This window comes from Hyla sarda, chromosome 7 (assembly GCF_029499605.1).
Source record: "Hyla sarda isolate aHylSar1 chromosome 7, aHylSar1.hap1, whole genome shotgun sequence".
NCBI classification, from domain to species: Eukaryota; Metazoa; Chordata; class Amphibia; order Anura; family Hylidae; genus Hyla; species Hyla sarda.
This window is the reverse complement of record NC_079195.1, coordinates 86,781,619-86,809,101: the sequence shown is the minus strand read 5'-3', so window position 1 is coordinate 86,809,101 and position 27,483 is coordinate 86,781,619. Positions and strand designations below refer to the sequence as shown.

The 27,483-nt window shown below is 42.6% G+C and overlaps 1 protein-coding gene across 1 annotated transcript in view; it reads left to right on the top strand.

Moving 5' to 3' along the window:
• The first annotated feature begins 7,009 nt into the window (after positions 1–7,009).
• Positions 7,010–27,483, top strand: part of PHYHIPL (phytanoyl-CoA 2-hydroxylase interacting protein like) — a 187,093-nt gene continuing 166,619 nt past the window's right edge. The window contains exon 1 of the mRNA XM_056529917.1: positions 7,010–7,535. Coding sequence (XP_056385892.1) covers positions 7,430–7,535 — 106 coding nt within the window. The 5' untranslated portion in view covers positions 7,010–7,429. The remainder of the gene's footprint in view (positions 7,536–27,483) is intronic.

Here is a 27,483-nt window from a genome sequence, read left to right as displayed (position 1 = left end):
GCTACATTTGTGTCAAAATTACAAACTTGTGTACGACAATTGATAATTTTGGCGCAAATATGCTCCATTTGACGCAAAAAAACATAGATAAAATCACACATTGCTACACCATTATTGATACATGTCCCCCATAGTATTCACCTGCCCTGGTCCCCTATAGCTCCTATTACAGCAACTCCAATTCCCCCACTGACTTCAGATGAATTGTAAAAATGCATGTTCCATTTTTTATATAGTTTACATGTGTGTATGTGTTCTGTTTCTTTACATCAGTGTTTCAGAATAAAAAAATTATAGGAATGAAAAACTATGATGGTTTTATGCATATTCTCAAGGTCTTTTTACATGTAGCAATCCACTTTTAATTTCCGCATACTGTCTGGTCTGGGTAACTGCACTTCAGCTCCCATTTTCTTCAATAGGAACTAAGCTACAGTAACCTACCTTGGTCACTACACAATGTACAGAGCTGTCTGCTTCCTGTTCCGTTTAAGGCCATGGTCCCATATCGGAATTTCCGTGCGGAATTCCACAGAAGACTTCTACCTGAAATTCAGTTGAAATTTGTGCAGAATTGCAGAAATTCCGCTGTGTGAACATATCCTTACTGTGTATGGTGGAACTGCGGCTCTGACAAACAGCTGATTGGCCGAGGTATTGGGCGTCAACCCCCAATGATTGGATACTGAGATCTTATCCTAAGGATCTGCCATCAATCAAAATGTCCTGGAAAAACTTTTCATGGCAAAACTGTGTGGACAGTGCCTACAAGGTACTACACACACACTGTCGTATGATGCCATATACTTCCATAGAAGAAAAATAAACTTTAGGAAAACAGATATACAATGTAGACTCATAGTAGTTATGGTCACTGTACAACAGATGCATAGAACTATAATATGGTTGTGTATATTGGCCTGAAAGTAAATCTGTTATCAGAAAATACACTATTTTTAAAATCACTTTAATGGTAGCCATATCTATGCCAAATTTTTGGTAATGTTTATTTTTCATTTATTTGTCTTTAAATTGTTAATAAAATCATCACAGACAGGATTATAGTGAAAGGTAACACCAATAGTATGATAACTTTTACAATAGGTGCTAGTTACAGATCCCCTTCCTGCACACTGACCTCTACATAAGTCGCAGTGCATTCCTAGAAAACACTCCCAAAAAACAGCTCAGGTCAGATGGCTGCCTCACATAAAATGTAATTTACAATGTATTGCTATCTCATAAGGGGATAGCATATTGCTAGGATATTCCATTCGTTTTGGGATATCTAATGATTCTTAGAAAGAAGAGGCAGAAGCAATGATTCAATTGTCCAAAATAGAGATGAGCGAACTTACAGTAAATTTGATTCGTCACAAACTTCTCGGCTCGGCGGTTGCTGACTTTTCCTGCATAAATTAGTAAAGCTTTCAGGTGCTCCCGTGGACTGGAAAAGGTGGATACAGTCCTAGGAGACTCTTTCTTAGGACTGTATTCACCTTTTCCAGCCCACCGAAGCAGCGGAAAGCTGAACTAATTTATGCAGGAAAAGTCAGCAACCGGCGAGCTGAGAAGTTCGTGACGAATCGAATTTACTGTAAGTTCGCTCATCTCTAGTCCAAAACTGTATTGGTCTAAATTCTATGATTTAAAGCTTATGAATGTAAAGGTATTGCCATTACTTAACATGCAAAAAGTCCATGCACTCGGTAATTCAGTAGAAATCTACAAGGTTAAGACTAAATAAGTAACTGATTACCTAAATCACATGCAGCAGAGATTTTGACCCTTGAAACTGCTTATTGTTCACTACTATGGGATAAAAGGAATAAGTCTACTGATTGTTGAACTTGGAATTCATAAGTGCATAGGGGGTTAATAGCAGCTCAAGACTCTTTCCAGGAACCATATGTCTCCTATCATACCAATTATAAGCTTGTTTCTTCGGTAACCTAATAGTGAAATTTGTTTGGAGAGATTCCCAAATATGAATTAAGTAAACTTTTAAGTATTCTCTATGCATTTCCTACAATGTGACCAATAATGTTTAATAATTGTTAGTAGTAGCTGTTATCAAAGTTCACGTATTATCAATGTGTCAGGAAATCAGTAGCACATTATATAATCTCAGCAATTCTGGAGTTCAGATAACACGAGTGATTCTCTACTTAAAGTGTTCCGGTCATATCAAAGAAAAAAATGATGCTTGTATATATTACTCACTAGGTCATGCAGACGCTTTACATGTCTATTTTGTGTGTCTAGCTTCTGTATTTGACTCACAAATCCCTCTGTTCTGCTGCTCAATTATTCTGACATCCACTACTCAGGGAGGAGTGTGCACTCACTCACCATGCATTCATATCCTCCCTGAATCTGCTGTGCTGTGCTGTGTCTCTTCATCTAATCACTGTAGGCTGCTCTGTAACCCCTCCTCTGTGTTTTCATGCTGCAGTCTGATAGGACAGGAGTGAGCACAGAGGGGTGCTAGTACCACCATCACTTACAGGACTGTGCTTCAGCTGGGACAAAGATGATGCTGCAGCCAGACAGAATTATGTTCTGCATTGTATTATCTTTTTTATAAGCCATGATTTCTTTAAAAAGAGATTTATGAAGTATATTTTTTATGAAGTATATTAGAAAGTTTAATGTTTTGCCAAGATTTACAACATATAAAAATCTTTTGATTCTGGCAGTGCCCATTTAACTACCAAAAATGTAGTTGGACTTTAACCCCATTGGGGAAACTGTTCTGTAGCACCCCTAGTGGAGGAAGCGCATACAGTGGTATATATAGGCTAGCCCCCCCAAGGGGATAAAGGATTTTGCTTTTTTGACACAATAAGCCTTATATTTGAGTTCTGTGTAAATGTAGATTTAAAAAAAAAAGTTTGGGGGAATGCATTTCACTGTATTTAAGTCATGTGGGGCAGAGAAAGATGTAGTCCTGAACTCACCCTGATCTCTGTCCCATCCTTTTGGGTTGCCCACCTCCTTAAAAGGGTGACCTCCAACCACTGTGCCAGACCCCACACCGAGTATGGTGCATAGCGTAACAAAGTCCCAAATAAATAAACACTTTACAAAAGCAGGTCAGGATACAATGGGTTTACAGGCACAGAAAAAAGACAAAAAGACAGACACGCAATACATATACAAACTTAAAATCGGAGTCTAACAAGCCAACAGAAGACCAATGTTAGACCCTGAGCACAACTGAATCCGTAGTGTGAACATACCCAAAGGGGGAGATTTATCAAAACCTGTGTAGGAGAAGAATGGTGCAGTGGCCCATAGCAACCAATCAGATTGCTTCTTTCATTTTTAAATAAGCCTCTGAACTATAGAAGAAGCATTTTGTTTGGTAACTGCACCACTCTTCCTCTGCTCTGGTTTTGATAAACCTTCCCCTAAGTGTATGGTCCCAAAATGCTGACTTTAAAGGGGTACTTAGACATCTTATCCCCTATGCAAAGGATAGGGGATAAGATGCCTGATCGCTGGGGACCCCCGCCGCTGGGGACCCCTGTGATCTTGCACGTGGCACCCCGTTTGTAATCAGTCCCTGGAGCGTGTTCGCTCCGGGTCTGATTACCGGCGACCACAGGGCCGGCGGCGTGTGACGTCACGCCTCCGCCCCCGTGTGACGTCACGCTCCGCCACCCAATAAAAGCCTACAGGAGGGGGCGTGACAGCTATTACGCCCCCTCCCGTAGGCTTGCATTGAGGGGCGGAGCGTGAGGTCACATGGGGGCGGAGGCGTGACGTCACACGCCGCCGGCCCAGTGATTGACAGTAATCAGACTCAGAGCGAACACGCTCCGGGGACTGATTACAAACGGGGTGCCGCGTACAAGATCACGGGGGTCCCCAGCGGACAGGGATAGGATAGGGGATAAGATATCTAAGCACCGGAGTACCCCTTTAAATAAAAGGACTATTCACACCACATAGCTCTTCCACACCAGCAATTCGGTAGCATTCAACAATAGTTGCAACTTTCAAAGATAGGAGTGATTTTCTTTGATTACCTTATTCTGGTAAAGTCTTGTTGCTCGTCGGCCCTTACAGAACGATGGTTTATATAATGATGAACATTAAAATGCTTCTCACCACGATTCTTTAGGTCTACAGAGGCATATAGGTGCAGATCACAATGAAAATCTGTTCCACTGCTCTTAAAATGTATATGAGTTAATATATGTATTACAATATTTGTAACACTATAGCAGTGGTCTCCGACCTGCAGACCTCCAGATGTTGCAAAACTACAACTCCCAGCATGCCCGGACAGCCATATTGAAATCTATCAATCAGTGCTCAGCTTTCCTAAATGAATCTGTTGTAGTAAAATGTAAGCTGGGCTCTGATTGGTTGCAGTGGGTAACAACAACAATCTTATTATAAGGGTATGTTCACACGCCGGAATTTCTGCAATTTCACATAAATTCAGTTTAGCAAAGATTACAGAATTCCACTGGAATCGCAGTAGAATTTCTATGTTCTTAGAACACAGAATTCCTCCGAAATTTAAGCCCCACTGATTTCAATGGGATTTCGCACAATATTAGACCGATCTTATATTTATGCGGAACGCGGAAATCAGAATTTCTGCAGAGGAATGCCAACTGCAAAAATTATGCTGTGTTAATGGGACAACAAAACCCCAATCAAATAAATGTACAGTGAATTATGGCAGAATTTTTAACAGAATTCTTCTGGCGTCCTGCCTCCTCCCTCGGGCTAATCTCCGTCAGGCGTCAGCCGCAACTCCCTCCTTTGTCATCCTAAAGTCTCTCATCCGAAACTCCGTCATCCCTCAGACGAAAAACTGAGCGGAGTCAGTGTCGGCTCTCTTCTATATGGGTTCTGCTATACATGCTATTCAGTGTTGGCTCTGCTATACAGACTCTGTAGCACATGTAGTGTCTGTAGTACCCCTGCAAGTTTCCCAGTTTCGATTCTGCTATACATGCTGTGCAGTGTCGGCTCTGCTATGCGGCTGGAAGTTGCGTCTGAGGGAGAATCATCTGAGGCATAACAGCGTTTTGGACGACGGAGTTTCGGATGGGGGAGGATGGAGTTGCGGCTGACGACTGACGGCGATTGGTCAGAGGGAGGAGGCGGGATGCCATTTCACCTGAGAGAGGACGTAGTTGCAGCTTAAGACTGATAGTGATTTGTCCGAGGGAGGAGGCGGGATGCCACCTGACGGAGGACGGGGTTACGTCTGACGATTGACGATGTCCTAAAATGGACACCGTATGCATGGTAATTACTGCATCGTGTGAACTATGTTTAAAAAGGGTCACGAGAATTGCTATATAAAAGTGACCCTGCCTACTATAAAATACATAATGTGCTGTACTTAAACCATTGTACCATTCCTATCCTGCAGAGAAGCGATCCTAACAATTTTCCTTAGTAGGCGATCGCTTATTGTGAATCCACTCTGCATGCATTCACCATGCCTGCCTGTCTTTTAATTTAAAAAATAAAAATAAACTATGTCTCAAAAACTGCATGGCAATTACTGCAACGTGTGAACTATGTTTAGGGTGCGTCCACACGCACAGTATCCTGCGTAGATTTGATGCGCAGGATTTGAAGCTGTGTTCTGTCATTTCGTTTATATTGAAATCTGCAGCAGGAAATCCTGTGCCTCAAATCTGCGCAGGATACTGTATGTGGGAATAGACCCCTAAAAGGGTCAGGAGAATTGCGATCTAAAAGTGACTCTGCCTACTATAAAAATACATAATGCGCTGGACTTAAACCATTGTAGCAATTCCATTACGTATGTAAAGCAATCATAACAATTTGCCTAAGTAGGCGAACGCTTATGGTGAATCCACTCTGCATGCATTCACCTTATGTCCATGCCTGCCTGTCTTTTATTTATTTTGTTAAATAAATTACGTCTCAAAAACTGCATGGCAATTGCTGCAACGTGTGAACTATGTTTAGGGTGCGTCCACACGTACAGTATCCTGATGCGCAGGATTTGAAGCTGTGTTCTGTCATTTTGTTTATATTGAAATCTGCGCAGGACACGGTACGTGTGAATAGACCCTTAAAAGGTTCTCGAGAATTGCGATCTAAAAGCGACCCTGCCTACTATAAAAATACACAATTGTAGCAATTCCATTACGTATGCAAAGCAATCATAACAATTTGCCTTCGTAGGCGAACGCTTCTGGTGAATCCACTCTGCATGCATTCACCTTATGTCCATGCCTGCCTAAGAGCTCCCCTAGGAAGCCTGCTGCAGCCTGTGTGTGTGTGTGTGTGCAGGCATCAAGGGACTGATCTGTGTGTGTGTGTGTGTGTGTGTCTGTGTGTGTGTGTGCAGGCATCAAGGGACTGATCTGTGTGTGTGTGTGTCTGTGTGTGTGTGTGTGCAGGCATCAAGGGACTGATCTGTGTGTGTGTGTGTGTGTGTCTGTGTGTGTGTGTGCAGGCATCAAGGGACTGATCTGTGTGTGTGTGTCTGTGTGTGTGTGTGTCTGTGTGTGCAGGCATCAAGGGACTGATCTGTGTGTGTGTGTGTCTGTGTGTGTGTGTGTGTGTGCAGGCATCAAGGGACTGATCTGTGTGTGTGTGTCTGTGTGTGTGTGTCTGTGTGTGCAGGCATCAAGGGACTGATCTGTGTGTGTGTGTGTGTGTCTGTGTGTGTGTCTGTGTGTGCAGGCATCAAGGGACTGATCTGTGTGTGTGTGTGTCTGTGTGTGTGTGTGTGCAGGCATCAAGGGACTGATCTGTGTCTGTGTGTGTGTGTCTGTGTGTGTGTGTGCAGGCATCAAGGGACTGATCTGTGTGTGTGTGTGTGTGTGTGTGCAGGCATCAAGGGACGTGTGTGTGTGTGTGTGTGTGGTGTGTGTGTGTATCAAGGGACTGATCTGTGTGTGTGTCTGTGTGTGTGTGTCTGTGTGTGTGTGTGTCTGTGTGTGTGTGTGTGTGTGTGTCTGTGTGTGTGTGTGTCTGTGTGTGTGCCTGTGTGTGTGCAGGCATCAAGGGACTGATCTGTGTGTGCCAGAGATTTAGCAGTGCACTGCATGAAGCCTATTACATAAGAGCATGCCTGATCCAGCCTAGTGCAGTGCTGCTGCAGCCTTCATGAATGAGGGAGTCAGGGATCTGCAGCATACAGCCTCACAAGTCATCAGCTCTTGTGGACTCCAGCACTTCCACCCACCCCCTTTTTTCCTCGTCTGCCTTGAGATCAACGTGTGCTGCTGCTGCTGCTGGGGACACTCCTTCTCTCTGCCCATGTAGGAGCTATTCACCAGGCTGGACACCGCCTCCTCCTCTTCCAGCCAGACCCAGGCACTGCAAGGCACCTCTGAGACAGGGAAACCACAACCAGGGCTTGCAATCCACCATACAAGAAGACACTATACACTAGACCCTGATTTGCAGACACAACATGGAGGTACCACGCCTGAGTCAACACATCAGCAGCCCCAACAGCCCCTGTGAGGAAATGATCAAGAACCTGAGCCTGGAATCTATTCAGCTGTGCGAGAGGGACGGTAAGAAGCCAGCTCTACATTCCCTGTTCTGCACAATGCATGTCACCCACCTAGAACAATAGATCCCCCCCATGCATCATGCTAATGTCTCCCAATATGTGTACAGTATATAGGGCTGCAGGATCCAGACCTTGCTGCCAGCTATTGATCCCCCCCATCTTCCCTTTTGCTTTGCAAGCTGTGGGTGATTTGCATTGCAGTATTTCAATGTACAGCGTGCAGCTCTCTTTTTATGCATGGCATGCTTACAAATGGATCTAATGCCCTATGATGCTCCTGCAGCCAGCTTGGCTTGGATGCATCATTTTTTTTTTGTTTGTTTACAGGATGTTGATTATTTACAGTAAATCCTCATAATATTGTGAAATTGTATCCTACAGGTGTATCATAATGTCTTTATATATTTATGGGGGTGTGCTGGGGAAAAGGGGAGTGGGGAGCGTGAAGGTAGCTGTGCATTTTCAGGACCATGGACAGATGATGATCCTACAGCATTCTGGGCTAGGAGTCAAGCAATGCTGCTAAGCATCTGCACTTGGAGTGGTGGTTCAGAGTCATCGAAATGCTGCAACTATTTCCAGTCTTTCGTAGACTAGTATTCCAGACTGAAATGAATATGCATTCCTATAGTATAGAAAGTGGATCATCATTGACTGGCGCAGTTTCAGACATTTGGGTTTCCTGACACACCTGTGTGTGTAAAGCTGGCGTATACGCTTTGTTCTGTGAAAAGCTGGTAAAATACATTGTAGATCTGTATATGGCGGTGTTTCCCAACCAGGGTGCCTCCAGCTGTTGCAAAACTACAACTCCCAGCATGCCTGGACAGCCGAAGGCTGTCCAGGCATGCTGGGAGTTGTAGTTTTGCAACAGCTGGAGGCACCCTGGTTGGGAAACAATGGTATACGGAGAGTGCATATGGTGCAGTATCCATGGTAGCAGTCTTATTATGTCATTACTTTGTGACTATTCATTATAAGCTGTGCCAATTTAGTTGAAATCTAGCCAAAAAAAAAAAATGCGTGTTCTCAATCATTGACTGCTAAACTATCACAATGTCTTATTAGCCTTAGTGCATTCCAGTTGGAAGTTCCCAGCCTGTGCATTTTCTCACATAGTAGATGTGTGGCACTGCAAGGCAAGGGATGTAATTGGTCGCTGCAATCCAAATTCTCTCGAATGGAGTGGAGATTATAACCTGGCTCATGTTGTTTCTCTATACCATGTAGTGGCAGCTCCTGTGAAAAAACCATTTAATAGTGCTGTCATTTTTTATTTAGTGGAAAACTTCTCCCTGTGGCAAAAACTGGCACTCCATTTCGCTTCCGTATGATAAAACTTGAAAGCTTTATTGATCCGTATTAAAAACGTGAGCAAAAATTGGGGGAAGATTAAAATATGTCGCGAAAAAATCCGACGCGTTTCGCAGGGATGTGGAATTCCTATCGCCTGACGCCCGGGACATGCAGTTCCAGGCACCGGGGAGTTAAATTTTTCCAGCCCTTAGTCCGGCTTTGGGCAAGCAGGGCCGGACCTGACAAGCGCGGCGGCGCTCAGCAGTCTGTATGGAGCGTGCTCCGAACTCGTGCCCGCTCCATACTCTTCAGCCCCCGACTGTTCTTAGTAGCTAGGGGCCAACGCTAATAGCCAGTATGTGGCTGGCTATTAACCCTCTAAATCGCCGCTGTCAAAAATGACAGCGGTGTCTAGAGGGACATGTGAATGCACCCTGGGGGGCTGGATCGCCCCCCCCCCCCCCCGCAGTGCGGGGGTTTGTGGGGAGATCCACTATATCTACTTCCCTGGTGTCCGTGTCTCTGTCATTGATGGCTGGACTAGGCTCTATCAATGGATTGCAGAGCACACAGATCAATGGAGTTCAATAGCACTCTATTGATCTGTATGAGGAATCTAATGATTCCTCCTAAAAGTCTATTAAAGTTTAAACAAAACAAAAGAAAGTTTTTATAAAAGTATAAAATACACTCATTAACCTCTTCCATATTAAAAGTCCAAATCACCCCCTTTCCCTATATAAAAACATGTAAACATAATACAAATAAACATATTTAATATCGCTGCGTGCGTATTTGTACAAACTATTAAAATATAACCTTATGTATTGTGTACGGTAAATGACGTAAATGTAAAAAAATACCAAACCACAGAATTGCAGTTTTTATAATATCCCAGAAAAAAAAGTTAAAAAGCGATTAAAAAAATCAGATCAAGACCAAAATGGTACCGATACAAAAAACAGATTATGGTGCAAAAAATGAGCCCTCATACAGCCTGGTATGCAGAAGAAAAAAAAAGCTACAGGGGTCAAAAAATGGCAATTAAAAAAATTTGAAAAAGTTCTGATTTTTTTTTATATTTGTAAAACATGACGGAAACTATACAAATCTGGTGTTGCTGTAATCAGGCGGCCTAAAGTATCAAAATAACATATTAGCTCAACCACAAGGTAAATGGCGTATAAAGAAAACCACTAAATTTGCTAAATTATCTTTTACTACTTCAATTTCACTTCACCGATTTTATATATATATATGTACAATTTTTATTTATTTTTTTGTTCGGAGAATATGTTATTGAAAAATTAAAAGGTATCATTATAGTAGGTAGTTATGGCTATTATAGGGCGAGGAGGAAAAAATGAAAGTGTAAAAGCGAAAATTGGTCCGGACAAGTGGATCGTCATGAGGGACAAGTAGTTTTTTTATTATATTTCCACACCCCTGGTTTTGGGATATAAAACCTTTTTCAAGGCATGATGTGAACAGTATGAAAGCCCAATCTTATACTAGATTTCAGGACGATCCGCCTTCAATCACATTTCTGGGAGCTCACACAGCTGAGAGTTAACCCTCAATGTACCTCATAATGCACCAGTAGAAACCATAAGAAAAAACATTCATATGCAGATTACCGTAATAAGTGCAATAAAATGTCATGATACATAGCAGCAAAGAAATGCTAGAAAATGCAGAAATCGGGGACACATTAATAAAAATACATAATATCTGTGCAGTTATTCATACCAGTAGGTGCGCTGTCCGCAATTTGACAATCCAAAAAGATTCTCTAGCAAATAATTTCCTCCTATGGTCCCCTCCTCAAGGTGGACGGGTTACTGTCTCAATCAGGATAACCTCCTGGGAAGAAACGCTCCCTGCAAGACATTGCATGAAAAGTCCGAAATGACCGGGTCTTAACTGTGTCCACGGCCCGTGTGCCATCCAGGTGCTCAGAAATTTTCCTCTTCAATTTCCTTGTGGTAGAGCCCACATACTGGACCTGACAATCTGTGCAATTTATACCTTAGATCACATGGTCCGTTTCGCAAGACAGGTATGTATGCATAAGATGTTTCTCTTTAGTATGGTACGATATTATCTCCTGAGTTTTGGCCATATGTTTGCAGGATGGGCATCTATTTTTACCACACTGGATACTACCCTTGTATGCCAACCATGTAGATTCTCTGTTAAATATCGGAATCCTGACAAAAAAGCTTGGTGATATTAGATTCCCTATGGTGGTGTTCTTTTTTTGCCACAAATTTACAGCCAGATGTTAAAATGGGGATATTGTTTTTGATAATATGTTTAATCTGGTTGTATTGTTTAGAAAAGGTAGTGGAGAAATAAACCCTAGGTTGTGAGGCAATGTTAGGGTCACTACCTTCCAATGGGAGTTGTCTTCTGCCGTAGTAGAGAAAACAACTCCTATCTTTCTCAGACACTATTCTCTCCGCCCTGTCTATAAGTTATAAGGGATAACCTCTGGCCAGAAGAAGGGAACGAATAACTTGACATTCCCCCTTTAAAAGCATGATCGAAAGAGCAGAGCCTTCTTGCTCTGATAAACTCTCCCACCAGTAAATTTTGGATTGTGTGCTTCTCATGTCCACTCTTGGTGTGTAATAAAGAATTTCGAGAGCATGATTTCCTGTATAGACTGGTGTGAATTTCGCCGGAAGAGGGATCTGATTTGAAGCACACATCCAAGAAAACCATTTCAAGGGGGTGAAAATTGCATGAAAAGATTAAATTATCAGGATTATTATTGAGGTACTGAACAAAAGAATCGATCATGTGTGAATTGCATGGCCCCCCGCCACACCGCCAAGATATCATCGATATATCGGCCATACCAGGCGATGTGGCGGAGAAGAGGGTTTTCACTGCTGTGTATGGATCCCTCCTCCCATAGACCCATATAGAGGTTGGCCATTTTCTTGCTTTTTTGCTGCTATGTATCATGACATTTTGTATTGCACTTATCTACATTTATGCTTTGTATACATGTATGTTTTTTCTTATAGTTTATACTGGTGCATTATGAGGTACATCGAGGATTAACTCTCAGCTGTGTGAGCTCCCGGAAATGTAATTGGGGGCGGATCGCCCTGAAATTTAGTATAAGATCAGGTTTTCATACTGTTCACATCATGTCTTGAAAAAGGGTTTCTATCCCAAAACGCATCGTTTTTTGGGGGCTATATATTTTAATTTTCCCCCAATTTTTGCTCATGTTTTTAATATGGTTAAATAAAGCTTTCAGGTTTTATCATACGGAAGTGGACTGGAGTGACGGTTTTTCCCTCAGGGAGAAGTTTTCCTTTGTATCTCATTGAGCTACAGCAGCTATGCCCAGAGCACTTGGCCAATCCCATATAGGAGTTACGCTGTGTGGAGGGTGAGCGGACTATTTTTTCTTTTTCTATAAACATTTTTATTTAGTGCCAAACATTGACCAGGAAAACAACAGAGATGTTAATGAAAAGTGAATGGGCTCTCACCGCCATGTTACAATTAGGAACACAGGTGGTAGATTGCATTTATATGACTTTTGTAATATTTGCACCAGAAAAGTTATTGTTACTATCCTCATTATAAATACCCTGTGTGTTTTTTTATTACCGGGAATTGCACATAACTTTTATCACTTGAATTAAATTGGGTGCGTTACTTCTTATTACAATGTGTCAGGTTTTGTAATAAAGAAAAGTCTTTTACCTCTAAAGGCAGTTATGGTTTTCAATTGCTCAGGGATTATGAGAAGGAAACAATGCAAGACATAAAAAGTATTGATCCAACTTATTGCCCAAAGAATAAAATACTAGTTCTGGTTGGCCAGACGCTTAGTTGGTCATCTTATTTTTGCCTGTATTTTTGAACGGTGATATTTTTTCATTAGTTGGTTTATGTATATTTGTAATGTGGATTTTTTTTTTTTTACTAAGTCAGCACACAAATTTATGTGCACGTTGAAGCTTCATATTGATGGTCGCTTGTTGAAGTGATATAGCTTACATTACTGGCATGGCTTTTATCATACTATCATACGGAGATGAAGGATTTGTTGGGAAATTCTTAGCGGATCCTGGTGAATCCTATTGACTGTCTGATTTTCAGTCTTTAAAGGAATAGTTCAGCAGATAATGGTATTCCTGCCACCCAAAACCAATAAAAACCCAAACGAATGGAGACTAGCTGTAATATGAGAAGAGACTAATAGTTTTATATCTAGCTGCAGAAGGGGTGCCCCACCCAGAACAGACCCTTTAGTTATACCCAAGTGGTCTTTTTTCTTAGCTTCTAGCAGCTGTGATGTTTGACCCTTAATGAAGTTGTCAGTAGCTGTCTAATGGCACTATGGCCTATATAAATGGTGAAGCAGAGCGAGGGGCACAGGAACTCCTGAAACATGACAGCAGCGCTTTTAATGGCCATTATGGACATAAAGCATGCTACTGAGACAATAGGGTAGGAACATGCATAATGCACTTAAAATACCGTGTGAATGAATACTTTCGTTATATAGGAAGCATGGAACTCACATGGCGTAAAATCCTGATACATTGGGGGAGTTATAGGTATTATAGGTTCTGGACAGGGAGGAGGATGTTTGAGCTGTACCTCTGGAGTAGTTAGCTCTGGCAATTTGGCAAAGATCCTAAATGAAATAGTCATTAAAAACAAATATTTTACAGGCAATGCACCAGATTTTTCATGCTGAATCATCTTTAATAAGTGACATCTCCTTTGTTTTTCCTGAAATGTGGATTTTAAATCTAAGTGGAATAGATCTGCACTGTTTGAACAGAGGAACAGATTTTTCCATTGCAATGGGAGGGGGTTTTGTGGGTGGATTGAACATGGATTTCAGCACAGAATACATTGTGAAAGGGGTATTCCCATATCCAATCAGGGTCAGGGACCCATATCCTGACAGCTGGGACCCTCACTGATCTTGAGAACGAGGACAAATTGTCCCCAGAGGGAATAGTGCGTACCATCTTTACTCTTTAAAGATCAATTATTAAGGCACCCCAAAAACAAAGCAGTTTCTACATGGGGCCACCGAACACTCCCGATTTCAGTTCTCAGAAGTTCTAGGGCCCAATAGAGACTGGAGACTGAATGGAGAGCTGGCAGCACACACAGTACACATCATTCGGAGGGCAATTTAATCTTTGTTTTCGGGATCTGTCGGATCCCAGCAAACAGGCCCTTACCGTTCAGCTTGTTATCCTGGTATAGGGACCACTTGGGAATACCTTTCCCTTAAAAGAGAAAATTTCCCAATGAAAATGAAGTCCAGTCTGCCAGCATCATGATAAAAAGCAGGAGGAGATAAGCAGATTAACCCCTTAAGGACCAAGCCCATTTTCACCTTAAAGGGGTACTCCGCCCCTAGTATCTTATCCCCTATCCAAAGGATAGGGGCTAAGATGTCAGATCGCAGATTTCCTGCCGCTGGGGACCACCAGGATCTCGGCTGCGGCACCCCGCTTTCATTACTGCACAGAGAAAACTTGCTCTGTGCGTCATGACGGGCGACAAGGGGCTGGAGCATCGTGACGTCACGGCTCCGCCCCCTATTGACATCATGGCCCGCCCCCTTAATGCAAGTCTATGGGAGGGGGCATGATGGCCGCCACGCCCCCTCCCATAGACATTGTATTGAGAGGGCGGAGCTGTGACATCACGATGCTCCGTTTGACTTGAAAAAATTAAATTTTTCATTTTCACGGACCACTGTTCCAAAAATCTGTCAGACACCTGTGTGGTGTAAATTAGGGATTGACCGATTATCGGTATGGCCGATATTATCGGCCGATAATCACGATTTTGGGCATTATCGGTATCTGCAATTACCTTGCCGATAAGCCGATAATGCCCCGCCCCCCGCACCGCCCTCACCGCGACCGCCCCCCCAACCCGCCGCACTGCAACTGACCCTCCGCACCGCGTCGCACCCCCCACCGCACCGCCCCGGCCCCATTGCATCCCCCATCCCCGGTTCTATAATTACCTGTTCCCGGGGCCCACGCTACTTCTTGCTCCTGCTGCGTCCTGCGTTACGCTGTGCGCAACGACGAGTGACGTGACGTGCGCGACGTGACGTCACCGTCAGTGCGCACAGTGACAGCTCAGGAGGACACCACCGGAGCCAGATGTAGAGTGGACCCCGGGAACAGGTAATTATAAAACCGGGGATGCGGGAGCAATGGGGCCGGGGTGGTGCGGCGGGTCGGGGGGGCGGTCGCGATGCGGGGGGGGGTCGGTCGCGGTGCGGCGGGTCGGGGGGGGGGGGGGAGGTCGCGGTTGCGTTACAGCGGGTCAGGGAGCGGTGGCGGTGATAGGACTCAGGACCCCCGGACAGGCAGGGGGAGAGAAGCGGGCGGCGGCGGCCTATGGTACCGCAAAAGCCACTGCAGTGCATTGATTTAAAGCGCCCGCTTTAAATCACTGATCTGCAGCGGTGTCGCGGGGGTATAAATAGCCGATAACTTATACCGGAATATCGGTATAGGTTATCGGCTATCGGCCCTAACCTCCACCGATTATCGGTATCGGCCCTTAAAAAACGATATCGGTCGATCCCTAGTGTAAATGCTCACTGTACCCCTTATTACATGAGGGATGTAGTTTCCAAAATGGGGTCACATGTGGGGGGGTTCCATTATTTTGGCACTATGGGGGCTTTGTAAACACACATGGCCTTCAATTTCAGACATATTCTCTCTCCAAAAGCCCATGGCGCTCCTTCTATTCTGAGCATTGTAATTCACCCACAGAGCACTTTACATCAACATATGGAGTATGTTCTTACTCAGAAGAAATGGGGCTACAAATTTTGGGCGGCTCTTTTCCTATTCTCCCTTGTGAAAATGAAAATTGTAGGGCAACACCAGCATTTTAGTGAAAAAAACATTTTTTTTTTCATTTTCCCATGCAACTTTAACGAAAATTTGTCAAACACCTGTGGCGTGTTAAGGCTCACAATACCCCTTGTTACATTCCGTAAGGGTTGTAGTTTCCAAAATGGGGTCACATCTGGGTATTTATTGTTTTGTGTTTATGTCAGAACCGCTGTAAAATCAGCCACTCCTGTGCAAATCACCAATTTAGACTTCAAATGTACATGTTGTGCTCTCACTTCTGAGCCATGTTGTGCGCCCGCAGAGCATTTTACACCCACATATGGGGTATTTCTGTACTCCTGAGTACGGAGATATCCCTTATGTGGCCCTAAACTGTTTCCTTGAAATACGACAGGGCTCCAAAGCGAGAGAGCGTCATGCGCATTTGAGGCCTAAATTGGGGATTTTAATCCACCACAAAAATACCCTATGGCAGTGTTTCCCAAACAGGTGTACTTATTGTCCTGGAATTGTTCCCACAATACTATCTATCAATCTGCTCATCTCATCCAGCTCTCTGAATTTTCAGTGCAACACGTTCCTTCTAACCGTGTATACTGTGCTGAAATCCATGTGAAATCTGCCTGCAAACCACCTCCCAACGCAATGGAAACATCCGTCTGTATCTCTGTTCAAACAGTGCATCCTATCTTATGGAAACGGGATAACCAAAAGGTAATGCCCCTTGAAAAAAAAAAAAAAAAAACTAATAACAATAATAATAGCAACCAAGCAAGAGAAAGTCCAGTTCACTCCCAAGTCCGTAGCGCCTGGACTGGCGTGGGCAGCGCCTATAACACAGCAGTGAAAATGAGAAGGATGTCCAGTGCAGGTAGAGGAACAAATTCTTTATTTGATTACAGCTTCAGCACACGGAAGACATGACAAAGTGATGCGTTTCGGCCCTAGCGTCGGGCCTTAGTCATTAATAATAATAATAATAGTACTCTCTTTTAGTTTATACAACCAATTTCTCTTCCATTTACTGCTTATTCAAGTCTTTTTTTTCTTTATTTCTTTTTACGATAATCGAGATTACAAACTCAAAGACAGAAACAAAAAGTCTGTCTACATCTACATCATTGCATTACTAACCCTTACCCTCCCCCCTACTTACAATCCATAATCAACATAGACGGCAGGGTGCCAGAAGGCCGAAGTCAGCAATATTTTATCATACATTTACCTAATAGCTCACAAAGTTTAATCTTTTAATCTTTTCTTCAAGTCACCTTCATTGCATAAGCTAAATATATGGATACTACTTACAACACAATGAAAATGTGTGGGTTGAAAGTAGTAGATTGTTATATATAGCATCTGCTCATCGAGATGTAGGCCACAGTATCTTTCCCAGTCAAGTGAATTTGTTTTCCATATTTTAACCAGTAGATCAATTCCTAGATGGAAGATTGGATCAAATATCTGTATATCCTAAATCTTACTTTCTCCATGGCATTTTAATACTTAGATTTGGCCTAATTACTTTCTACTTGTCCCTAATTACTTTCTACTTGTCCCTAATTTTGGACCCCACATGACCTAAAACTTATATTTTATCCTGTGAATAGGGGACAAGTTTTTTTTCCATAAGACTACTCCTTTAATAAATATAATAGATTGTATTATTATTATTATTTGTTTTACCTTTTACATTCCTTTTTCCTACATTTTAATGCAAGGAAATTTAAGAGCGAACAATTGCAGGGTACATCCTATGTTCCCTGGTTCATGAATATAATGCAGTTATACTGAACTGTTAGGACTCCTGTGATATTTACACAGTGTGAGAGGGATCCAGATGAAGAGAAAAACAAATTTTATCCCATTGATGATGCAGGGATAATGTAACACTACACAGCACTTATACAGCTGGATGACCTTGTCATGTATATGGTTGTGCAAAGTCCTCCAGTTCAGAAGCCCCTCTTTCCTGAAACTCTCTGATGGTGCGTGCAGACATCTATAAGCCCCAATGGAATATTCTGTATGCACATGGGATGCCCTGTTATTACAACACCTTTAGGGTCTATTCACATGTACAGTATCTTGTGCATATTTGATGCAGAATTTGAAGCGGCAGATTTGAAGCCCTGTTTAGTCATTTAGTTTACACTGAAAGCTACAAAATAAAATCTCCAGCTTCAAATCTTGGGAATCAAATTTACACAGGATACTGTACATGCATTGTAACTTAAAAGAGATAAATCATGAAAAAAATGTATCCCCTGTCCTCAGGGGATACGTTTTAGATTGCGCTGGGACCCTACAATCTGCTTTACGGAGCCCCGGCTCTTCCCTGGAGCAGCACATCACGACCCCTGCCCGAGGTGGGTTCTGCCAGGCCCCCCCCCTCATATATTTCTATGGGAGAGCCATTTGGCAATCTTCGGTTCTCCCATAGAGATATATGGAGGGTGCATGCCCCCCCCCCCCCCGCCCCCCGCTTTGGGCAGGGGTCGTGCAATGCCGCTCCAGGGGAGACTGTACTGGGCCCCTGTACAGGAGATCGCGGCGGGCCCCAGAGATTGGACCCCACATGACCTAAAACTTATATTTTATCCTGTGGATAGGGGACAAGTTTTTTTTTCATAAGACTACTCCTTTAATGACTATAATAGATTGTATTATTATTATTATTTGTTTTACCTTTTACATTCCTTTTTCCTACATTTTAATGCAAGGAAATTTAGAGAACAATTGCAGGGTACATCCTATTCATGAATATAATGCAGTGATACTGAACTGTTAGGACTCCTGTGATATTTACACAGTGCGAGGGATCCGGATGAAGAGAAAAACAAATTTTAATGTCAGGATTATTGAGAAGCTGAATGACAACTCATATGATATTTTAAATAAAAGCCATTATGGGCGTAGGGGATCCAGAACCTGTCAGATTATAATAGCCTAGAAAAGGAATGGAATATTAAAGGCCCTCTCGTAAAAGGGCTGCTCTTATATTTTGCCAGATTTTTGTAAATTAAATATAAATCTGGTGAAGTTAGTGATATTGATCATCGGGTCACAATGCCCCCTGTCTAAGGATATATGAGGCAGCAGCTGGACACACAGGGGGAGATTTATCAAAACCTGTCCAGAGGAAATGTTGCTGAGTTGCCCATAGCAACCAATCAGATCGCTTCTTTCATTTTAACAAGGCCTCTGCAAAATAAAAGAAGCAATCTCATTGGTTGCTATGGGCAACTCAGCCACTTTTCCTCTGGACAGGTTTTGATAAATCCTCCCCACAGTTCTTGAAGATGATCTGTTGGCACCAGGCAAGTTTAAGGGCCCTATTACAAAAGGCTGTCACTGGATGAACAGGCCAATATTGTCCTGTATAATAGGACCAGCAATCAGCCGCTTGTTCTTTATCTGATCACTTTCCTCTGCCTTGCTAAAAAATCCTTGTTCATTGGCTGCACATCTCCCTGTGTAATAGGGGATGTGCAGCCGACAAATGCAAAGGGCAGCATGAGCATTCCAGCATTCATTCCTTCAGCCCTCTCCATACAACTGTTAAGCTTTTTAATAGGCTACAACATTGGTGATGGATTACTGAAAGCGTTGGCGCATGTAATAGGGTCCGAAAAACATGAGCAAATTGGCCAAGGGCTCAGTTATGATGACTAGATAACTGGATAAGAGCATTCAAAATGGCAGGTTTTATGGGGTGTTCCCAGGATGCAATGCTCAGTGCCTAATAATAGTGGAGACAACCAGTGAACTGCCAACAAGGTCCTGGGTACCTAGGGAGTGAAGTGGAAGCTAAGACTAGCCCCTCTGGCTCTATCACATGGAACTGCTACTGTAGCACATATTGTTAAAATGATGATGGCTACACAGTGCATCAGACCTTCGTGCAGAGCTGCAAACTGATCAGAGGACCCATGCTGACCCCTGCCCACTGGCACCTACAACAGGTGCCTTAGACTTGGACCCAGGAGCAGTTTAACAAGGTGTCCTGGCCTGACCAATCATATTATCTTTTACATCATTTAGACAATGAGCATATGCGCATTGCCTATCTGAGCATGCTTTCACACCACATTTTCAGCCTACAGCTGGCGGATCAAGCTGGGGGAGGAGAAAACCGTGCACTCCCGTACCCCAGCCGGACTGGCGCTGACATCCATTGACTTTAATGAGCCGACTGGAGTCACCGTTTGACTCGGTCAGCTCATTTCTGCCCCAAAACCGAAACTGAGCCGACCGGAGTCAAACTGTGACTCCGGTCGGCTCATTAAAGTCAATGGATTTCAGCACCGGTCCGGCTGGGGTACGGAAGTGCACGGTTTTCCCTTCCCCCAGCCGTATCCGGCAGCCTTAGGCTAAAAACTTGGTGTGAAAGTACCCTGAGGAAGGGAAGGCATCAGGATGAAGACAAGCCGATAGAGGCAGTGTTATGCTCTGGGCAATTTTCAGCCTCACATTCATGTGGATTATAATTTGACATGTATCAGTTTAGTAAACATTGCTGCAGTTAAAGTACACCACTTCAGGGCAATGGGGTGCTGTAATGGCAGTGACCTATTTCTGTGGGACAGTGTAAACATTTTCAGGAATGGTTTGAGGAACTTGACAAAGAGTTTAAGGTGTTGTTTGGCCTCCAGTCCCAATCCGATTTGTAGCATGTTCTATAAAAACAAGCCCCATCTTACAACTTATAGGATTTAAGAATTCGACTGCTTATGCCTAGATTTCAGATACCTTTTTATTATGTCTATGCTTTTAATGGATCAGAGCTTTTTAGTGGCACCACAGTGACTTGCACATTATTATTTAGATAGTTTTAATGTTATGCTGATCTATGTATATCTTTTATATATGCACTTGGATTGACTGATGCACTATTTCCAGCTCAGGTCATTTGAAAGAGTTATATATTGATTAAACATCCTTCTCCAACTTGTGATGTAAGCAGAAAGCCAGCAATTTACAGCTTTTTGCTTTGTCCTGTCTTTGCCCCTAGTTTGCATTTCATATACAAATGAACATCCTGAAATAACTAAGTAAACATTCTCTGACAATTCCATTGTGTTTGTTATGGTAAATCATAAAAGGTAGTCCGGGTCCAGATGAACATTTTCCTAATCTTTACATTTTCTAATATTTACAGTACACAAGTTATGTGTAGAAAAGGGGCAAACATTTTAAATGTATATCATATGCATTTTTTTTTTTAAATAGGTATTTTTTAATGTTTCTAGATTGAGTATAACCTCCAGTCACCATGTGTGATGCAGCAGGGGATTGACTTTGGTATTTACGGTACTTATTGGGCATTTACTAGGGTGTTTTGATATGTAACCCTTCAGTGTGTGATGGGATCCAGTATGGTTAATTTTCTTTAGACATAAGGAGTATTTTCATTTTATTCTTACCAATGGAATTTTTGAAATCGTACATATTTATATGCTCTTTACTCTTATGTAACTTTGAAAGGTAAAGTAGTCAATGTCATTCCAAGGTCAAGAGATACAGCCATTGGGTTTGCAAAGTTTTTCTTCTTTTCATGCCACTGTAAGTTTATTTGTCATATAAGAAGACCAGAATGTACTTTTTTTTTTAATAAAAGGTCTAAGTATACATGAAACCCAGCCTTCCTTGGAAGGGGTATATATGTTGTCTTATAACTCATGGTGAAGCAACATCCTGGAACCATCCATAACTACCCCACTTAGTCTTAGGGAATACTACTTTTGAGGTGTCCATTGCACATAGTTTTGACTTACGAAAACAGGGTTACGCAAAACTATAAAATGGTGTACATAAAAAATATACTATAGATTATGGTATAATGAGGGATAGCCTTTATATAGCATCTCTCCATAGTAGGATAAAATAGGGTAAGCTTGGAAAATACACAGATACATTTGGTGTAATGTACTGTTGGGCTGGCTGACGTCCAACAGAAGAAGTCATGTTAGCAACTTCTTGCATGATATACAACCCTTGGAAAAGTTATGAAATTGCCACACTTACAGGATGGTTACCCATTTTTTTTTTTTTTTTTTTTTATTGTAACACAAATTGTTACACAAATCACAGATATGACACAAAGCAGTGTTTAATAGCTGAACATTCTGGTTTCATGAAATATATCTCATACAAATGAAAGGAAATAATTGTAATTCCTAGCATATGTTCTTCCAGATCAAGTACAGTAGTAGAGGAAAAATTATGGAATTATGACACCTGAATTCTTTGATACCTGGGCTTTAATAAGCAGAAATATCCTTCTATATCAAGTAGTGGAAAGATCAGCTTTGGAGGAAGGTGCTTTGTCATAGACACGTTTTTGGAGGTTTCCACCATTAAAGGGGTATTCCAGGAATGTTTTTTATTTGACTATGCTACAGGGGCTGTAAAGTTAGTGTAGTTCATAATATAGTGTCTGAACCTGTGTGTGTGACGGTTTCCTCACAATTCTTATGTGACTTTCAGCCCAATATTTATTTTTAACAGCATACAAAATGACTGTTGTCTCAGATTTTTCCCAGGTTTCAATGTGGCCGAGAACTGACTCACTAGTCAGCTGATGACAGGGAGCCTGTCTGCTTCAATGGGTGGAGCGATAGCTTGGTGGGAAAGAGATCAATCTGCAACTAATGCAAGAGCTGGAGGCACCCTGATTGAAAACCACAGTTCTTTTGAATGGATGCAGCTGATTTATGTTTCAACGGGTGGGGGGCTGATATGTGGGAGGGAGGAAAATGGAATTATGGGATTTGTAGACAAAGAAGAAAACTCAAAAAGGAAATACCAGTTCATAAAAAGCTAGCCACAGTGTTATGGTAATCTCACAACATAGCAATTTAGCCCCAAGACAAGTGCAGATCCTTCCTAAGCATGTCCATTACTGCCTGCCAGGTACATACTAAAATCACCTTATGGTGGATAACCCCTTTAATTTTTAATCACATTGAGATCTGGCTGTTTGTTGCCATGTTTTAACTCTGCTTTTTGTGAAGATGCTTTATCATGCTGAAAAATGACTTTATCACCAAACTTATTTGGTGTAATAAAAATTGTCCCAAATCTCTCTGATTTTGTCTCCAGCTGGCTATAGTTCCAGCATCCTTTCCTGGTGTTCTATCTTAAACAGTACCTCTCATGATCATGTTAAATTTTATAATCCTCCCAGTTCACTGTCCCATCATGATAAACCACTCCCTGCCTTTGTTTTTATTATTTTTTAGTTTTCTACCTTGATATTGCTCTGTATTTTCTGCTCAGTCTCAGTCAGATTCACAGACTGGGAAGGGGCATTACCAAGCAGGCGTGACATAATCAGTAGCCATACAGGGGAGAACTTCCTCCCTCACTCTGCTACACACAGCCCAGAGCAGTTCAGTGTGTGAGATGAACTATGATTGGCTAAGGCTGCACACACACCCCTCAGCCCTCCATACTCCATTTCCTGATTTTGGACTTCTGCCAGGCCAGCAGAAGTCCACAGTCTGTGAAAAAGATGGGAGAAAATGTGCTCTGGACAAGTAGGGAGACACCTAGTGGCAGCTTTTTTAAACACAACTTAGTTTTTTTTAAACAAAGTACATTAGAAAGATTTTTAATTTATCATAAGGAGTACAATAGCAGAAATTAGTTTTAATGATAGTGCCTATTTAACATTGCTTTTATCAGGTCATCCAAACTCCAGAATTACTTCTTTGTATCCTATTACAACAGAGTTTTCTTCTCTTTAGGTGAGAGTGTTGGTTTTGTTTGCCTTTTTTATGTAAATCCCATTTATTTAGCCGATTTCTTACAGTTCTGTCACAAACATTGACTCGCTTTTACGCCCATTTGTTTTTCATTTAATTCGTTGTGCATTTTCTATTTTCAAGATGTGTTGCTATGAGCTTTTCCTTGTCAGTCTGTGCTGACCTGTAGTACTGTTTGGCATATGAAAAGTGCTGTAGTACTGTTTGGCATTCTCTAAATCACCACTCTGCATCCAGCTGCTCTGCTTGTCACTCCTTTTAATGGGACAATGCTGATGTGCCCCAGCCTATTTAAAGGCCCTTTTTCCTACCCAGTTGAAATGTTGGCAGTGTCTACCCATTTGTTACCAATCTTGACATTTGTCTTTACATTTATGACTGCATTCTGCCTTCCTTGACACATGTACCAACTGATTATTATTCCTGTCTACCACTTTGGTACCTACTATCCATCTACACATCAGTCATTGCTAACTTGCCCCTAGTCAAATCTGTTAGTGATCTACAGCAGGGGTATTCAACTGGCGGACCGCGGTCCAGATCCGGACCGCAGCTGCCAGTCATCCGGTAAGCCCGCCGGATCTCCCCTCATTTATTCAATCCCATTCACTCCCCTCTGTAAGACACCGATACAAATGAATAGCCGTGGCCCGGAGCAAGAGAGTGCTGTGTTTTCTGCCTGGCCGCACGGCATTTCTTCTGCGATGCAGGCGGCGTGATTTGCGCTGCCTGCATCATCTGCTCTGGCCAGGCCTGACTAGAAGAGGCCATAGCAGCGGAGCAGCGCGGGACTTGAGACGGCGGACCTGAAATGGGAGGCAAAGCTCAGGTACAAATTTGTGTTCCCCCACGTGTGACTCTCCAGTTGTTTTAGAACTACAACTCCCATCATGACTTTCTGTCTGTGCATGATGGGAGTTGTAGTTTGCAACAGCTGGAGAGTAACAGTGGCAAATTTCATGTGGGGGCACAGGGACATCCTTAATTCTGGGGGCACAGTGGCATAATTAACCCCTTAAGGACATAGCGTTTTTCCGTTCTTGCAGTTTCGGTTTTTCCTCCTTACTTTTTAAAAATCATTACCCTTTCAATTTTGCATCTAAAAATCCATATGATGGCTTATTTTTTGCGCCACCAATTCTACTTTATAATGGCATCAGTCATTTTACCCAAAAATCGACGGCAAAACAAAATAAATAATAATAATAATTGTGCAACAAAATTTAAGAAAAAACACAATTTTGTAAGTTTTGGGGGCTTTCGTTTCTACGCAGTAAATTTTTTGGTAAACATGACACCTTACCTTTATTCTGTAGGTCCATATGATTAAAATGATACCCTACTTACCGTATATTCTCGACTATAAGCCTTGGGTGGGAAATACATCATCCCCCCCTGTCATCATCCAGACCCCCGTCATTAACACCCCCATCGTCATCACCCCATCATTATCACACTCATCATCCTCACCCTGTCATTATCACCCCATCATCATCCCCCTCATCATCATCCCCCCCTTCATCACCACCTGTCAATCCCTTCGTCATCATCCAAACCCCCCTTTTGTTTTCTACTCACCTCCCCAGTTGTTGCATTCTTGGTGAGAAGGAAGGGTGAGCTGGTCCGGGCCATCCATCTTCACCGGGAGGCCCTCTTCTCCGCTCGGGGCTGGCCACGGACTAGTGACGTTGCATTGAGGACAACGCGCAGGGACATCCGTCCTAAGCAGACGTCCGTGGCGTCCGGGGCATCCATGTGCATGAACGTCCCTGTGTGGTGGCATCAATGCAGCGTCACTAGTTTGGGGCCGGCCCGGAGCGGAGAAGAGGGCCTCCCGGGGAAGATGGATAGCCCGGAATGACTAACCCTCCCCACAGGACGGTCCCTGCAGCCTAGATGGACGAAGATGGATGACCTAGCCCATCCCCTCACAGCTATGCCTGAATCTTTTTTTTGTTTGTTTTTGTTCACTCGAGTATAAGCTGAGGGGGGCATCTTCAGCATGAAAAATCGTGCTGAAAAACTCGGCTTATACTTGAGTACATACGGTATATATTTTGTCTTACTTTGGAAAAAATCATAACTACATGCAGGAAAATTAATAAGCTTAAAATTGTCATCTTCTGACCCCTATGAGGGCAAATTTTTATCGGTACCATTTTTGTTTTGATCAGACTTTTTGTTCACTTTTTATTCATTTTTTAATGGTATAAAAAGTGACCAAAAATATGCTATTTTGGACTTTGGAATTTTTTTGCGCGTACGCCATTAACAGTGTGGTTTAATTAGCGATATAATTTTATAGTTCGGACATTTACACATGCAGCGATACCATATCTGGGGGCACAGCAGCATATTTAATTCTAGGGGCACAGCGGCATCCTTTATTCTAGGGGCACAATGGCATCATAAATTCTGGGGGCACATCGGCATAATTAATTCTGGGGGCACAGCAGCATCATTAATTCTGGGGACACAGCGGTGGCATAGTGGCATCATTGATTCTGGGGGAACAGTGGCATAATTAATTCTGGGGGCAGAGTGGCATAATTAATTCTGGGGGCACAGCTGAATCATTAATTCTGAAGGCATAGTGGAATAATTAATTCTGGGGGATCAGTGGCATCCTTAATTCTGGGGACATAGTGGCATAATTAATTCTAGGGGCACAGTGGCATCATTAATTCTGGGGGACAGTGACATAATAAATTTTGTGGGCACAGTGGCATCATTAATTCTGGGGGCATAGTGGCATAAGTAATTCTGGTTGGCACAGCGGCATCATTATTTCTGGGGCACAGTGACATCATTATTTCTGGGGGCACAGTGGCATCATTAATTCTGGGGGACAGTTGCATAATTAATTCTGGGGGTATAGGGGCATCATTAATTCTGGGGGCACAGTGGCATAATTAATTCTGGGGGCACAGTGGCATCATTAATTCCGGGGGAACAGTGGCATCAATAATTCTTTGGGGCACAGAGGTACAATTAGTCGGTACAGGGCACAGTGTTTATCGAAAAGGTATTTGGGGGCATAGCGTGTGGCAGTAATATTGAAGGGGAATAGCGTGTGGCAGTAATATTGCAGGGAAATAGCATGTGGCAGTAATATTGCAGGGGAATAGTGTGTGGCAGTAATATACCAGGGCCCCAGTGTGTGGCAGTATTATATTCAGGAAGTAGAGTGTGTGGCAGAATTATTTTCAGGGGCACAGTGGGTGGCAGTAATATATTCAGGGGAACAGTGTGTGGCAGTATTATATTCAGGGGTACAGTGTGTGGCAGTAATATACTAGAGGCACAGAGTGTGGCAGTTTTATATTCAGGGGCTCAGTGTGTGGTAGTATTATATTCAGGGGTACAGTGTGTGGTGGTAATATATAAGGGGCCCAGTTTGTGGCAGGATTATATTCAGAGGTACAGTGTGTGGGGTTAATATACCAGGGGCCCAGTGTGTGGCAATATTATATTCAGGGCGTGCAGTGTGTGGCAGTATTACAGTGGGGCAAAAAAGTATTTAGTCAGCCACCAATTGTTCAAGTTCTCCCACTTAAAAATATGAGAGAGGCCTGTAATTTTCATCATAGGTATACCTCAACTATGAGAGACATAATGAGAAAAAAAAAATCCATAAAATCACATTGTCTGATTTTTAAATAATTTATTTGCAAATTATGGTGGGAAATAAGTACTTGGTCAATAACAAAAGTTCATCTGAATACGTTGTTATATACATGTGAAATGTTTTCTGTAAGTCTTCACAAGGTTTTCACACACTGTTGCTGGTATTTTGGCCCATTCCTCCATGCAGATTTTCTCTAGAGCAGTGATGTTATGGGGCTGTCGGTGGGCAACATGGACTTTCAATTCCCTCCAAAGGTTTTCCATGGGGTTGAGATCTGGAGACTGGCTAGGCCACTCCAGGACCTTGAAATGCTTCTTATGAAGCCACTCCTTCATTGCCCGGGCGGTGTGTTTGGGATCATTGTCATGCTGA